Source organism: Manis pentadactyla, chromosome 8, assembly GCF_030020395.1.
Source record: "Manis pentadactyla isolate mManPen7 chromosome 8, mManPen7.hap1, whole genome shotgun sequence".
In the NCBI taxonomy this organism is placed as follows: domain Eukaryota; kingdom Metazoa; phylum Chordata; class Mammalia; order Pholidota; family Manidae; genus Manis; species Manis pentadactyla.
The window spans coordinates 104,939,449-104,956,524 of NC_080026.1; the positions used below are offsets into that span (position 1 = coordinate 104,939,449).

A 17,076-nucleotide genomic window follows, 5' to 3' on the forward strand; every position below is an offset into this window, starting at 1 on the left:
CCACACAGAAAGCCTGAGCAATCCTTTTAAAACATATCAGATCATACTCAAAACCCTTTAATGGATTTGCATTCTACTAGGAATGAAATCCAAAGTTTGGGCCTTGGCTCACAAAGCCACTTGTGCTGTGCTATGCAGTGGATTTGCTGATCTCATCTCCTTCCCGCTTCCCAGCCCCTCCTGCTCTTTGTGCTCCAGCCTGACCAGCCTCCTTGGTGTTTCTCCAACACCCCAAGTACACTTATGCCTTAGGGCCTTTGCACTTGCTGTTCTCTCTGCCTAGAATATTCTTTCCCCCCAGGTAGCTACATGGCTCACTCTTTCACTTTATTTAGGTTTATGCTCATCATCACCTCATATAACACTGGATCTTCCCTCCCCACCATCATTCACTCTCTATCCTTTTATTCTGCTTTATTTTTCATCATGGGCTATTTTCTTGATTCTTTTTCTTCACAGTTTCCTCCTTAGCTTATAGTATTCTACTGTACCTGACCCAATATATATTCTTCATATATCTGTTTCCTGACCCTCAAGCATATTACTTTCAGGAATGCAAGGAATGCAAATTACTTTGTGTGAAACATAGATGAGGGCTCCAAGGACAGCCTGCCAGGCTTTGTCACCAGTTAAAATAGATTAGGCACAACGTGACAAAGGCCTGAATCAGGCTGGTGGCAGTAGCTATGTGTAAGAAACACATGGCACTAACAACGGAAGGGAAGAGAATGTAAGATCTGGCGGCAGATTAGGTAGGATGTGAAAAGGAGAGAGAGGATTCAGAGAGAGCTGAGGTTTTGACCCTGGTGGTCTAGAATTGTGCTACCTAATATGGTGGCCACCAGCCACATGTAGCCAGGGAATGCTTGAAATGTGGCTAATCTGGATTTACATGCACTGTAAGTGTGAGAGACATACTGGATTGCAAAAACTTAGTATGAGAAAAATGCATATTAAATATCTCAGTGATTTTTAAAATATTGATTACATATGAAATGGTAATATGTTAAATAAAATATATTATTAAAATTAGCATCACCTATTTCTTTTTGTTTTTTAATGTGGCTACTAGAAAATTTTAAATTGCATGTGTGGTCTGCAGTATATTTCTATTAGAGAAGGCTGGTCTAGAATATAAACAGATTCTTCTATCTGCAGAGGAAGAGGGCAAAGAAGAGAAGGGACTGTTATTAGTAACTTATAGGAGGCTACATGAGACTCAACCACCCACTTCCCCAGAATTTTGGAATATGGAAAATAAAGCTGTCTTCCAGGAATTGGAGTGGGAGACAGATAATCATATAATTGATTCAAAGCTGAGAAATGCAACATAACCTTAAAAGGCAAGAATGGTCTTCAGTCCAAGAGAGTGAAACCAAACCTCCCAGAATGCATTTACTCGGCTTAAGGAACAAATGCATCAATCACAAGGGACACTGGTCAGAAACGGAACATGGGAAAAAGGATCTCAACAAAGATGAACATAGGAGTACCTATCAAAGCACTGCTAAGGGGGTAAATGTCTGTCTAGGCTCTCTTTGTACATTAATCAGAAGACCCCTCTGACTAGGGTGACCATCTAATTTACTGTCTAAACCAAACCACTGTTGCAGCAAAAGTAGCATTTTAATCATTGTGCTGAGATAATAAACCAGGGTCATCCCAAGCAAATCAGGGCATATGGCCACCCTACTTCAAAGAATTCATTCTAATTTACTTTTTCATTTCAGCCTTCTGATTATACCACATGTGCCTGATGATAAGACATTTTTAAATGTATTGACATTACTAAAAACTGGGATGCTTCTTAAAATTGATATGGACATTTAATATCAGGCTTCCCCAATCCAATCTGTTATTAATTTAATAGTACATCTTATGGTCAATGACATCTTACAACTGAGGATACAAAGTAATGTGGCTTCCCCTGTTGTATGACATGAAGGAGAATTCGTTGATCAGAGTAGGAATGTCTTCTCACTACACATTTATTTTCACTGGGAAATAACAAGTAATCTCATTTTAAGCACTGGTTTCTTGTGAGCTTGGCCAGAATCAGTAACCTATAACTGATTTCTGAGTCTAGGAGGCCAAAGTCCAGAACAAGGACTCAGGTGAATACAATGAAGTCATTCTGTCCCACAGAGACCTGTTCAGGAAGCCCCCAGCTTCCCCCAGGGGACAACCCTCAGTGCCACCATGAGTACCATGGATAGTACTGAGCCCCACATATACTGTTTTTTCTTATACATACATACCTGTGATAAAGTTTAATTATAGTTAGGCACAGTAAGTGATTAACAACAACCAATAATAAAATAGAACAATTACAACAACATGCTGTAATAAAAGCTTTATGAATGTGGTCTTTCTCTCTCTCTCTAAATGTCTTATTGTCCTGTACTCACCCTTCTTCTTCTGATAATGTGAGATGGTAATGCCTGTGTGAGGAGAGGAAGCGAGGTGACTGATGTAGGCACTGTGATGTAGTGTCAGGCTACTATTGACCTTCTGACGATATGATGTCAGAAAGAGGACCACCTGTTTCCAGACTCTGGTTGGCCATGGGCAACTGAGACCACAGGAAACAAAACTGGGGACAAAGGGGGACTACTATACAGAAGTTTGGGAAAAAGCACTGTGACTGATTAACAGCCTCTGACATTGGCTCAGAAGGAGGCAGCATGGAATTAAAGCACAATTAAAAAGTGGAAGTATTAAAAAACGGTATAATACAACATTTTATATAATAATATAATATAATTAATTAAAATAATCATATTATGATATTTTGTCCTTGAACAAAATAAACAATAGTAAGATGATATGTAAAATTAGAAAAACAGTTGAAATCAACTTACTTATTTTGTCCGATTGTCTCAAAGTCTTTCACAACAATCCCAAGGGAAGATGAAAAGTCCAGTGGTATACCCCTCAAGTCAAACTCCAAAATCTGAACACAGAAAGGTTATGAAAACAAAAAGGCTGTTAAAAGGATCTGTAAATATAGTAAGTTGCACTGACACCAAGCATCGGGTCACTATCTTCACCAGTGACAATCATTCGAATTACTCAATTCTATTGCTAGATGGAAGTGATTAAATTCTAAACCTGCAGGCTGCTGAGTTGCAGAAAAGCAAACCAGACTTAGCCTCAAATGCCCTGTAGGTGACTCCTGGCTTCCCACGCTCCAGGCTTTGTGGCTCTGGACAAGCTACCAAACCCATCTGAGTCAGAGAGCTGACTTGACGCCCACCACAATTTTTGCAAAAATGAATTAAAATGCACATGTGAAAATACTTTCTTCAATGGTTATTTTTAAATTACTTGTTCTTCCCAATTATATTATTATCAAAGAGATGAATAATCTAAGAAAACATTTTCTAAAATGCACCCCCCACCCCTCTTAAATTCCACAACGGTCAGTCTACAGTCAGATGAAACTCATTTTAATGCAGTTAATTTCTATCTAATGGCAAATGTAAAAATAGCACCACTGATGCCTTCAACTGATTGTGTAAGAAGTGAATTAAATAAGGCAGTGTCTACTGATGATTTGATTCTTCTTGTGATGGGTTTGGAGTGTATGGAGAATGTGCCTCATAGCTCCTGTTAGAACACTAACTCCAATGGGTTTGGGTTGGCATTTCATTTGGGTTAGGTTTCAGTTATAAAACTGCAGTTGGGAAGTTTAATTAATAGTTACATTTGCAATTTAAAACCCTACATGTTGGAGACAAAAAGGGGTAAGATGGAGGGTACCCAGCAGAGGACATGCCTGCTCGTGTGACCATACACCTCTCTGCCATCAGCCACATGGGCTGACCTCAGATATAAAGGGGCCTGTTAGGATTATTCAAAACCTGAAGCACAAAATGCATACATGTATATACTTTTTTTTTCCCTCAGCTTTATTGAGATATAATTGGCATATAACATTGTATAAGTTTAAGGTATACAGTGTGATGATTTGATATACATATACAGTATAAAATAATTATAGTGATAAGGTTAGTTAACACATCCATCACCTCACTTAGTTACATTTCATCTATATGTGGGTGGTGAGAACTAGTAAGATACACTCTCTTAATAACTCTTAAGTATACAATATTGTTAACTACAGTCACCATACTGTATATTAGATCTCCAGAATTTCTTCATATTAAAACTGGAAGTTTGTACCCTCTCCCCATTCTCTCACTGCCACCCACCCCAGCCCTGGCAACCACCATTCTACTCTGTTTTTATGAGTTCAACTTTTCTAAAATACACATAAACGTGAGACCATCCAGTATCTGGCTCTCTCTCTCTCTGATTGATTACACTTAGCATAATACCCTCAAGGTTCATCCGCGTTGGCATAATAGACAAGATATCCTCCTTGAGTAATATTCCATAACAATAATATTCCATTCCAATAATGTGTTTGAATTATACTTTATATGTATGTATATGTATATATAGCATTTTCTTCATTCTTCTGTCAGTGAACACTTAGGTTGTTCTATGTCTTGCTTTTGTGAATAATGCTGCAGTGAACATAGGAAAGCAGGTATCTTTTCAAGATAGTGATTTCCTTTCTTTTAGATACATGCCCAGAAATGAGATTGCTGGATCTTATGGTAGTTCTATTTCTAATTTCTTGAGGAACCTTTGTAATGTTTCCCATAATAGCTGTGCTAGTTTATATCCTCACCAACATGTTTCCCGTAATGGCTGTACTAGTTTACATCCTCACCAACATTTGTTATATCTGGTATTTTTTTTGATAGCCATTCTTAAAGGTGTGAGTTAATGTCTCATGGTGGGTTTGATTTGCATTTCTCTAGTGATCAGTGATGTATTTTCATGTAGCTATTGCCAATTTGCATGTCTTCATTGGAAAAATGTCTATTCAGTTGCTCTGCCCATTTTTTTTTTTTGAGAGGACATCTCTCATATTTATTGATCAAATGGTTGTTAATAACAATAAAATTCTGTATAGGGGACTCAATGCACAATCATTAATCAACCCCAAGCCTAATTCTCAACAGTCTCCAATCTTCTGAAGCATAACGAACAAGTTCTTACATGGTGAACAAGTTCTTACATAGTGAATAAGTTCTTACATGGTGAACAGTGCAAGGGCAGTCATATTACAGAAACTTTCGGTTTTGATCACGCATCATGAACTATAAACAATCAAGTCAGATATGATTATTCATTTGATTTTATACTTGATTTATATGTGAATCCCACATTTCTCCCTTATTTTTTTTTTTTAATAAAATGCTGAAGTGGTAGGTAGATGCAAGATAAAGGTAGAAAACATAATTTAGTGCTGTAAGAGGGCAAATGTAGATGATCAGGTCTGTGCCTATAGACTAAGTATTAATCCAAGATAGACAAGGGCAACAAAACATCCACGGATGCAGAAGATTTCTCTCAAAACAGGGGGTGGTGAGGTTCTAAGCCTCACCTCTGTTGATCCCCAATTTCTCACCTGATGGCCCCCCTGCGACTGTGCCTGTCTTAGGTTGTTCCTCCCTTGAGGAATCTTACCCATCTCTGGCTAACCAGCCATCTTCCGGGGTCATACAGGGAATTGTAAAGTTGGTAAGTGAGAGAGAAGCAATATTCTTTAAAAAGGTTAGCTTTTTACTTCTTTGCAGATTTATGCCCTGTGACTTCTATGCCCAGCATTTGTCTTGAGGTATCTTTACCACTTGGAAGAATTATGATACTCAGTAATTTTCCATATGAGGCATGATACATGTATATACTTTTTATTTGTTTTAGTTTCGGAACACTGTGTGAGGAGCTCAGATCTGCAGTATACACAGGGACCGACGGGACTGGCCTCCTGCTCTCACCGAGCTGGCAGTCCAGCTGGCTCTGTTCTGGGTTCCAGTGAAGTGGAATTCCCTCTCGACCTGCGTGAGACCAGCAGGGCTTTTAAGAAAAGTGTTAAGCAGCTTTCATCTTCACCTCATTTAGCGAGAAGGTATAGTCTCTATTTATAGAGATATTGAAACCAGCTAGGAGGAGAAGGGATTTGCACTTGGAGGAAAGACTTCACAGTCTGGGGACTTAGTGAAAATAACAAAGACTTTATCCAGGAAGGTCTGATCTGGCTTTTGGAAAAAACAATAGAGCTGATGATCAACTCTTAAAAAATTAGCATAGGAAAATCTACTCAGTGGAAAGAATGAAAATTTTCATATATCTATAAATATATTAAACATGGAACAATTCATAAAATAAAGTCAACATCAAACAATAAGGCTTCTCTCTCACTTACCAACTTTACATTTCCCTGTATGGCCCTGGAAGACGACTGGTTAGCCAGAGACGGGTAAGATTCCTCAAGGGAGGAACAACCTAAGACAGGCACAGTCGCAGGGGGGCCATCAGGTGAGAAATTGGGGATCAACAGAGGTGAGGCTTAGAACCTCACCTCCCCTGTTCTGAGAGAAATCTTCTGCATATGTGGATGTTTTATTGCCCTTGTCTAGCTCGGATTAACACATAGTCTACAGACACACACCTGATCATCTACATTTGCTCTCTTACAACACTAAACTATGTTTTCTACCTTTATCTTGTATCTACCTACCACTTCAGCATTTTATTAAAAATAATAATAATAAAGAGAGAAATGTGGTATCCACATATAAATCAAGTATAAAAATCAAATGAGTATTCATATTTGAACTGACTGTTTATAGTTCATAATGATGAGCAAAACCGAAAGTTTCTGTGATGACTGCCCTTGTACTGTTCACCATGTAACTTATTCACTATGTAAGAATTTGTTCTCCATGTAAGAACTTGTTTGTTATGCTTCAGAAGATTGGAGACTGATGAAAATTAGGCTTGGGGTGGATTAATGATTGTCCATTGAGCATTGACTTCCCTATACAGAATTTTAATGTTGTTAACAACCATTTGATCAATAAATATGAGAGATGCCCTCACACACACACAAAAAAAAAGTATACACTTCCAATTGTAAAATGGCTAAATAAGTAACCGGGATGCAATGTATAGCATAAGGAATATAGTCAAAATATTGTAACAACTTGGTATGGTGATAGCTGGTACCTAGAATTATCATGTATATAAATGTTGAATCACTGTGTTGTACACCTGAAACTAATGTAATACTGTGTGTCAACTACCCTTCAATAAAAAATAATTATCTAAAAATAAATAAATAAATAAAGTCAACAGTGGGGAAGTTAAATTATGTTATATCCCTTCAATAGAATATTACATAGTTATTAAAAATACTTCTGAGTGAAATGATAGGGTATATGGTCAAGATATAATAGTAAGAGAACAATGGGATAGGAAACCGCATTTGCTACATGATGCTAATTTGCTAATTTTAAAAAATAATATTTTATTATATATATACACTCAATAAACATTTGCTGATTACATCCCAGATGTTAACAGTAGTTGCTTCTGGATACTAGGACAAATGGTAATTTTTTTATGTTGACCTTAAGGTTTTTGAAATTTCTCTTTTAAGTATATATTATTTTTATCAACATAAAAAACAGTAAATGTCATTACTCAGATACACAAAGTATCATGTAATACACTCTTGATCAGTCACAGGCAGGTTTGTTTTTAAGTATGGACCTTTCCCTTTGGGGCTCCAGAGATGATCTAATCTCTGTGCTCCAGACAGGCAACATAGAGGTCACACAGCACGCTCAGGGCTGCTCTAGGCTAACCCAGCCCTCCCTCCGCATTCCCATCTAGACTCCACTCAGCACACCTCTACTGTATAGAAGACAGCATTGTACTATGACTCCTTGAACTGTTCTGCTATCTTGAAGGCCACAAAAGGACGTGGAGTGGGTGTGGGTGAAATGCAGAGATTCTCCTTCTAAAGGGAAGAATTAATCTCTGACCAACTAGGGCACCATCAGATGTAGCTTATCCATTTAAAAAAGTTGAAAAAACAATGAAGTCACCTCATTCCAGACAGGGTTGAGTTCATTATCAACTTTCTTTGTTTTTTTTTTCTCATCTGCAAATAAAAAGTAAGAGATATCAATCAATTAGAAATATGTATAGAGTATATACCATTCATTTGTTCATTCATAGAATATTCCCTGAGGGCCAACTATGTACTCACATTTTCCCATTCATCTGCCTAGAGCGGGGACTACCCAAATCAAAGACTTCCAAAATGGACAGTACACCTTAGATAAATAAATGTTAACCAGTTAGAGCTTAAAGTTGCCTTGGAGTGAAGTCCAAAGAGCAGGTGTTTCTATTGGGTCCCTAAGTCTCCAAATACTTAGCAAAATAAAAGCTAATGTTTTTATGGGAGTACAAAATGCTTTTAAGCATTACCTCATCTGTTTTCCAAAAAAAAAACAGTTTTTTCTCCTGGATGTCTCTTCTACTATCACACAACATTCACAACACTTCTGATGCCAGATGTACGGGATGGAAGGGCTCCCCAGCCATGCAATTTTCTATAACACCACTGGGGTGTTTTACAACTTAACCCAATTCTACCTGAGACAGCATCAGGTCCCACAGGTTAAGGGCTCAGTCCCACAAGACTGCCCCCTACTTCCGATACCAACAGCAAGTCCAGGTTGTTCCCTTGTGCTGCTGAGCAATCGGCTATATATCTGAGGTCCTATGACCTCGTCCTCAGATTCGATTAATTTGCTAGAGCAGCTGGCAGAGCTCAGGGAAACATATTTACCAGTTTAGTGGAGGATATGGTAAGGGATAGAGATAGACAACCAGATGAAGAGATACATAACGTGAGGTCTGGGAGGGTCCCAAATGCAGGAGTTTCTGTCTGCATGGATTTGGGCCGCCACCCTCCCAGGACATAGATATATTCATCCACCTGGAAGCTCCCCAAACTCTGTACTATTGGGATTTTATAGGGCTTTCCTCATGTAGGCACCATCAATTACTGACTCCATTTCCAGCCCCTCGTCCCTCTCTGGAGAACTGGGAGGCAGCATTGGAAATTCCAAGGTTCTAATTGTGGCCTGTTGTTTCTGGTGACCAGCTCCCATCCAGGAGCCACCCAGAGTCACCTCCTTAGAACAAAAAATGCTCTTAGTGCCTTTATCACTTAGGAAATCACAAGGGTTTTAGGAGCTCTGTGCCAAGAAGGAAGGGGGAGCCTAGAGGTAGATTATCACACACTATCTAATCTTACAAACCCTAGGAGGCGTGTATAATTATTTTTATCCCCCTTTCACAGCCAACGAAACTGAGAAGTAACATTCAAAGTGACCCAGTTAGTAAGTGGCAGCGACAGGTTTTGAACCCAGGCAGTGTTGCTGTGTCACAGCTGTGGCCACACTTTGAACCACACTCCTCAGCTTACCCGCTACTGCTGTGGAATGTAGGAGGCAGTGGGTTTTGTTCAGCTTGGTGTCACATTGCTAACTAAGGTTCCTGGCACACACCAGCTGTGGGACTAACCGCCTCATTCTTCAGAGACCTCAGCGTAGCAAAGCCATGAGTCACTGCCCTCCCTCTGCTAAGCATTAACTTTTCCACTTAAGTGGTTCCCACAGCCCAACTGGCTTCAGCATGACCCTCTCAGTGGCTCCTGCCTGGACCCATACTGGTTAGTTCTGATCATGGACCTTCTATGTGGCCTGTGGAGCCCCGCACTGGATCTGACTCTGATGTCACCTAGAAGCTGGTCTGCTTTCCCCTCCCACGCTTCCATACGGATACCAGTCATTGCGCCGCTCATCCGACAGCAATCTCTCAAACTTTCCCTCTGGTTACAGTGTGAGAAAGTGCTCTTGAGAGAAAGATTTTAAAGACTGCAAAGGATTTTTAAATCAATGGAACTGGACAAAATCACTTCTACCCACAATTGTAGCAGCTCCTTCTAAGTACCTGTCTCCAGGTGCTGGGCTATGCGTTCTACTACAGGGTCCATAAATCCTTAACAATCCTGCAAGGTAAGCATTCTCAACCCTATAAAGAAGCTGGTTAACTTGTCTAAGGTCACACAGCCATTAAGAAACAAATCCAGTGATTCTGTAATATCTTCCTATGTTGGCAGATAGTAACTGTTGAACCACTGTGCTGTATATTTGAAATCAATATAAGATTGTATATCAGTGATACGTCAATAAAGATAAATAAAAAAACAAACCCAGAATCTGAACCTATGACTCCCTGGCTCGGAAACTAAGTGTGTGTTTGCCACCACATCGCAGTGTCTCATTGGGAACTGTCGGAAACGATAGACAAAGACACCCAAATATAATAGGTGTGGCGGGCTTGGTATCCTGGGCAATGGTCACAGGAAAGTCCAAGGTCAGGTTTCAGGGTATGCTGACACTCTCTAAGACCATTTACAAATAGAAGATATTGTACATAAAAAGACTATTTACTACTATGAAATATTGTATCTGTGAGTTTTTCAGGGGGAAGAGTTTATTGCTCTCATCAGATTCTCAAATGAGTTCATGACCGACCTTGAAAAAGGTCAGGAATTCCTGTCTTTGACATGCATGAAGTGGTACCATGAATCTTCTACCAGCTCACCAGCACCCTTGCTGCCATAACCAGAACTAAGCGGGCAGAGAAGTGAGTCAGGAAGGAGTGAATCTGGACCATAAGACCATGCATATCTTCAAGAAAGAAGATGGGCAACTGCCCAGCAGTTCTAGCAAGTAAGTAAAGCAAGAAGGCAACAAACAATTTACAGAAATTGGCTGCAGGGACTTGAGGAAGACTGGGCTCATCTAAGGATGATGATATTGAAGCAAAATTCCATTCTTGAAGTGCCCAAGATTCTAGGCAGGGATAAGGGCTCCAGAGAGACTGAGGAAAGAGCCAGTACTTGCTCACTTGACTTGAATCCCAAGCCTGGTTCCTGGCCTGGGAAACAGAGTACAGGAAGAAATGCTGCAAGGCCATCTGGATGCTGAACCTGGTGCTATGACCCCCCCCCACCTGAAGGGCCAAAATTGCTCCAGAGTCATCAATTAAGGAGTGTGAAAAAGGTCACTTTTTCATTCCTTCTTTTTCGAACGTTCATTAAGCACCTACTCTGCTAGTAACTGGGGAAAGAGAAGAGTGTATGATAGATCCTGGTCTTAAAATGTTCCACAAATAGAGCTTATGGGCAATTGAATAAAGGAACAAAACAAATCTTTATGCACGTTTTCACCAAGTAGCCAAAAGCCCTTGCCTGCTTCATTCTCGTGTTGGAGTTCCTTCCTGTAAGAGAAAGAATAATGGGAATAATGGCTGGTCAGGTCGGGCAAAGGGATCTCATGGCTCAGCCTATGAAAATGGTCTGCTAAGTGAGTTCTGCCCCAAACTTTAATCAACTTCCTCCTTCTTCCATCTAACTAGACTAGACTGTGGGAGATACAAAGATACCCAAGACACGGTTCCTGCCCTCAGATGGTCCTGTGGGGAGGTAGATGTGACCACAGGGGACTGATACCGAAAGAAGGCTTCAGTTGCCATCAGAAGGGTTACAGGTGAAAATGAAAATTCAGAGGAAGAGGTGGTGACTTCAGGACATGGGCACCAGGTAAGGCTTCATGGAGGAAGAAGAGCCTGAGCACAGAATCAAAGGACAAGGATGGAGAGAAAATGTGGAGGTGGGAAGGAAAAGTCACCCCAGGTGAGGGCAATAGGGTGGGTGGATCAGCCATGGAGGAGGAGAGAACAGGTCAGCCTGGGAACACTGCCCAGTCCAATTAGCTGGAACCAAAGGATGTGGAAGGGAGCTGAGGCGACCAGGCTGTGTGGGAAGGTTATGGTCACACTGTGAAACTGTGACCACCAGGCTAGGCTTCACTGGGCTGACACAAGCTGGTGGGCAGAACGGTGTGAGACACCGGACTTTATAACTTCAAGAAGCTCATAATCCAATGAGAAAAACCAAGTTGCCCCACCACTCTTCCAGTACATGTGCCTGAACACAGGATTCAGTTGTGTTTTGAGAACAAAGGGAACTGGTTGAGTGCCAGCAGATGCAGGCTGACCGCAGACTAGGTGGGACTATTCAAGTGTAACTTCCTGCAATTTCTGGCACTTGAGCATGAGGTTCATGCCCATGGTGCTGCCCTCCAGGGTGTGCTCACTCCCAGCCAGGCATGTATAAGTCCTTCACATACAACATTTCATTTAATTCTCCTGGCAAGGCTGGGAAAAACACTGTTACTATCCCCAATTTGCCGATGAGCAAAGTGTGCCCCAAATAGCTAGATGACTTGCCCAAGATCACAGAGCTGGGAAGAAACACTCTAACTCAGGTCTAATCTGACTCTAGAGCCCACACATTTAACCACTGAACCTCCTATCTCCCTAGCTAATAAGCAAAGATTAAGCTGCTGGTATGAGCTCCTACCCTTTTGGAGAACCCCAGCTCAATCCCTTCTAAGAGGGAGGCTCTGATTTTTATCAAAATGTACACACATTACATTTTATTGAAAGCCCAGTCTCACACACAAACATGTCAGAAAAAAAAATTCCTTTATCAGTAGCCACAGAGTCACATATTTATATTATTCAATTATTCAATTCCACCTCTTCTTAAGTTCTAAACAACAGCTTAAATTATGGGAAACTTTCCCCTTTTCCACATCCCCTACCTCCCCCTGTTATCACTTCTAATTTTATTGAAATGAGTGCTTCTTCTCTATGGAAAGGAATTGAATACTTTTAACCCAGAACATAACAACTGAATCAAGCAGAATACAGACTTGGATCACAACTCAAAACAGTCTTTGGGACATTTCCTGTTTTTTTATTAGATAGGCCTGTTTCTCTCTCAGTTAAGTGAAGGTCACCATTGTAGTAATTAACCCACATGCCAACCTATGAATAAAGTTTCCTCAGAACTGAACAAGCACTCTTTGCCAAGTTACCTCGCCCTCCTGCACAGAACCATTTCCTTTGCTGTTCACCTACCTGCCTATGTGTTGGACTCTTATTGAAAAGACTTGAGAGACACCCTGTTTCCTGACACTGGATCACTACATCTTTGCTGAGAGAACCAGTGTGATGGTTAATTTTATGCATCAACTTGGCTAGGCTCTGGTGCCATTTGTTGGGTCAAACACTAGTCCAGATGTTGCTGTGTAAGTATTTTGTAGATATGCTTAATGTTTACAATCAACTGACTTTAAGTAAAGCAGATCACTCTTCATAATGTAGATGGGCTTCATCCAAACAGCTGAAGCCCTTAAGAATAAAACTGGTTTCTTAAGCCCTGGAATTCTGCCTCAAGACCATAACACAGAAATCCTGCCCAAGTTTCCAGCCTGCTGGCCTATAAATTTCTGGACTCAGGACTGTAACATCAACTCATACCTGAATTTCCAGGCTGTAAGTCTGCCCCATAAAGTTTCAGACTTGCCAGAATTGCATGAGCCAACCTCTTACAATAATTATCTTTGTATATATATGTGTGTGTGCATACACACACATACCATACTTATATCCTATTGGTTTTGTTTCTCTGGAGAACCCTAATACAACAAATAACACCAGGTACTCCTAAAACTAATAACACCTCAAATGCTAACACATTTTAAACACTTCCCAAAACACACCATCTCACCGATCCTAACAATCTTGCCAGGAAAAGGAGAGGTGTTGGCCCAGGTCCTCTGACTGACTTGCAAATCAGTGACTTCTCCATTTCTTATATCTCTGGGAGATGTCAGTTTCAACCACCAAGCTCAAAATTTCTCATGAATAAACAGGTGAATTTAGACTAGGTGACTTTTAAGTTTTCCTCCAGGTACATGCATTTGATGAAGTCCCCTCAAGGAAAAACTGGTCAGATGGCTGTCATACTGAAATGGCCCCAGGAGAAGTGGGAATGCTATTTACAAGGCTTCCCTAAGGAATGCAACTTTTTGGTGGGCAAAGTAGATCCAGCCATGCATCTAAACTTGACCTCCTATTCAGAAGTGCTTCATCTTTTCTGGGTCCCCCAAGTCATTGTCCCTTTGTTTGAGAAACAGTCACACACATACACAGAGTCACTAACTATTTGGCATAGAATTTCAGGCCCTGTGAAGCCCATCCATGCATGGCTAACAGTTGTTAAGGGCTCTGAACTGGTCACTTTTCATAGTGCTTTCCATGGAGTACCTCATTTAATTTCACAACAACATTAAGAGGTAAATTTTATTATGATCACTCCCAGTTATAAAGGAATAAACCAAGACACAGAGAAGTTAAGCAATTTATCAGAGGACACGCAGCCAGTGAGTGGTAGAGTTGGGATTCATATTCTGGCACACAGACACAGAGCAGTTTCCAAAGTTGGAGGTGGAGGTTTAAGACCAAATAGTGACTCCTTGAAGGCTAAGACTGTATCTGTATTTTATAAATATTGTTATTCTTCCCAGAATGCTTACCACATAATAATTTCTCCATGTTTTACATTAATTGGACTTCATAAGCTCATATAAGTATTATTACTAGGGCTGCTTTAATGATTGAGAGAATGAATACATACATAGTGCTCAGCACAGGGCCCAGCACAGAGTAAGCACTAACCAACAGGAACTTATTATGGCACCTGGCCAGCAGCCCAGTGACCAGAGGAAGTGACCAGGTACACTAGACACAGCCCTGGTGGAGCAATTCTGTCACATGGCTCCACTCTAGACCTCTGTGGCCCACCCAGGGCAGCTGGCAGGTAGGGAGTGACAGCTCCTCTTGGCATCCACCAGCCTCTGAGACAATTTTCACAGTAACCAGGGGACAGAGAAGGCTCTTGGAAGGGCCAGAAGGAGACTCATCAGCCCTCAGGACTTACAGGGACCTGGGGGGAGCATGGAGACATATGGCCCAATCCAGGTGGGCCTGGCAAAAAAATATCTGGCTTTTTGCTTTCCAACCCTGGCTGCCTTACTGCTCTAGGAGATGTTGTCAAACGAGTTCTAGGGGAAAGGTATTTTGGCCAAGTGACAGCTGAGATACAAAGTGAGGCTGTCTGTAACTTTCTGAAACAGTCACTGATAAGGCTGATAAACAGGAACGCCCACACAAAAGGCAGGCAGGTTACTGCTCTGTTCTCAACACCCAGCACCCCTCTGGCCTCTTGAGATGCCCTTTCAGGCATACAAGCTCTTGAATCAAAACCATATCCTTCAAGGGAACTGTGATGAAGCCCATTCGATTTGAACGACCCCTACAAGCTGACCCAGGGGAGTGGTCACACCCCAGCTCTGCCAACCACCCAGCTGGAGACCGAGGTAGTAGCCCAGGTCGGCCAGGCACCTGGATTGGCTGCCTTCATGGGAATTGACCCATGTGCCTCTGGTTCACCCATTCATTTTGCACGTGAGCCTTCACCCTTTGCCAGGCACTATAAACACATTCACATCTAATCCTTATGAGGTAGGTATTAGTATTCCCGCTTTACAGGTGAGGAAACTGAGGTTCAACAGACTTGTCCGAGATCCCAGAGCCAGTATGTGGCAGAGCTGAGATGCAGCTCCATGTCTGCCTTGTTTGCAAACCTGTGCTCTTCACCACCACCACGGACCCCATGACTTTGGGCCACTTACTCCAACTCCCAGTCTAGATTTCTTTGTTAACAAATATTGGTACCTAATGCCCAGGAGTAATAGTTACTTTATACAGGGTGTATAATATGTCAGGCACTTTTCAAGGCCATTGTATATGTTACCTATTACTATTATCATCCTTACTTTGAAGCACAATCAATTTAAGTAGCTGTCTAGGGTCACCTGCTATTAAGAAACAAAGCCAGAATTTGAATGCAGGTGTTCTGGCTCCTAAGCCTCTTAACCTCTTCTGCCTAAGACTGGTATGTTTCTGTGACATAATTTGCTAGCAAATGAATGAAGGCTGGTACTCAGCAAATTCACTTTGAACCCAGTTTGAGAAGATACAGTTCCTAGAGCTTCAAAAGGGCCTCTTAAGGCCTGGTATCCTGTTGAGAGGATGAAAAAGGTCACCTCGCATGGTTACACTGAGGGTCAAACAAGAAAACCTGAGAATGTCTAGGGCACAGGGGACACATCTAAGTAATGGATCAGAAACAGAATCATAAACTACCTCCATCAGACAACAGAGAGAGGATCCAGTTCCTCTGCCTTCTCTTGACTTCAAGAAATAGTATCAGAAAAAAAGTCACAGAAAAAGAACAATGCACTGAGGCAAAATCTTGATAATTTGATCATATCTTTCCAAGGTAACAAACTTCTAGCTGAATTATGCTCAGCCTCAGATCCTCGGGTCCCATCATTAATAATCTCTTTATATGGGATTTTTGCCATTCCCAGCAGTTTTAAACCACTGTCCTCAGCCTTCATCCCTATACTGCAGATGGCTTTGACCCCTGGGCTCTTTCATGAGCTAGGCTGGTCAGTTGCTCCAGGTCTGAGGCAGAGCTGGGAATCAGGAGTGTTGGTGGATTGCTGCTTGTTAGTGGGATGCAGAAGGAAGGCAGACTTAAGCAAGAGATGCCAGACACAAAGAAAGCCAGATACCCACACAGCAGTGAGAAAGTACATGGGACTGATATTCTCAGGATCAGGGTTCTAATCTTTTCTGGCCTCCTCCTGGCTGCCCAGCATTTGCTGGTTCTTGGCCTCTCATTTCTGCATCTGAAAAATGAGTATAAACAATATGCACCCTGAATACCTGCTAGGGTTGCTGTGAAGAATGACTGTGATCAAGCCCAGGGAAGGGCTTTCTACACCAAAAGCGCCCGGGAGAGGCCCCTTCCTCAAGCCATGACACACTCAGTCATTGTAATGCACTCAGAGCCCCCCGGACCACCCGCAGGGCACTGGAGCCCCAGTGGGGTCTGGCCCAAAGGCACCACTGCCCCAGTCCTGGCATTACTCTAACCAAATGCCCCAGACCTGAATTTCCTACCAAGAAAATACAGCGGGTAGGAGATAGAGCCTGGATGTCAACTGAAGGGATCTGAGCCCATGCACATTACTCCAGGGTGGGCCGGATGTAGACTCGGCCAAGACCCAGCCTCATGACACAGGGGTGTTACAGCCTCAGCAGTGGGGGTGTGTCCCAGCTCCGCGCCTGCCTGAACCTCAGGTGGGACCT

The 17,076-nt window shown here is 41.7% G+C and overlaps 1 protein-coding gene across 5 annotated transcripts in view; it reads right to left on the reverse strand.

Moving 5' to 3' along the window:
* MYOF (myoferlin) overlaps positions 1-17,076 on the reverse strand; it is a 159,909-nt gene that overhangs the window by 133,521 nt on the left and 9,312 nt on the right. For all 5 annotated transcript variants that reach the window (XR_005023687.2, XM_036880108.2, XM_036880107.2 and 2 more), the window contains exons 2-3: positions 7,971-8,026; positions 2,862-2,953 (exon numbers count right to left, since the gene is read on the reverse strand). Coding sequence is in view for 4 of the 5 variants with exons in the window: in XM_036880108.2 (XP_036736003.2) it covers positions 2,862-2,953; positions 7,971-8,026 (148 nt within the window). In the remaining variant the exon portion in view is untranslated. The remainder of the gene's footprint in view (positions 1-2,861; positions 2,954-7,970; positions 8,027-17,076) is intronic.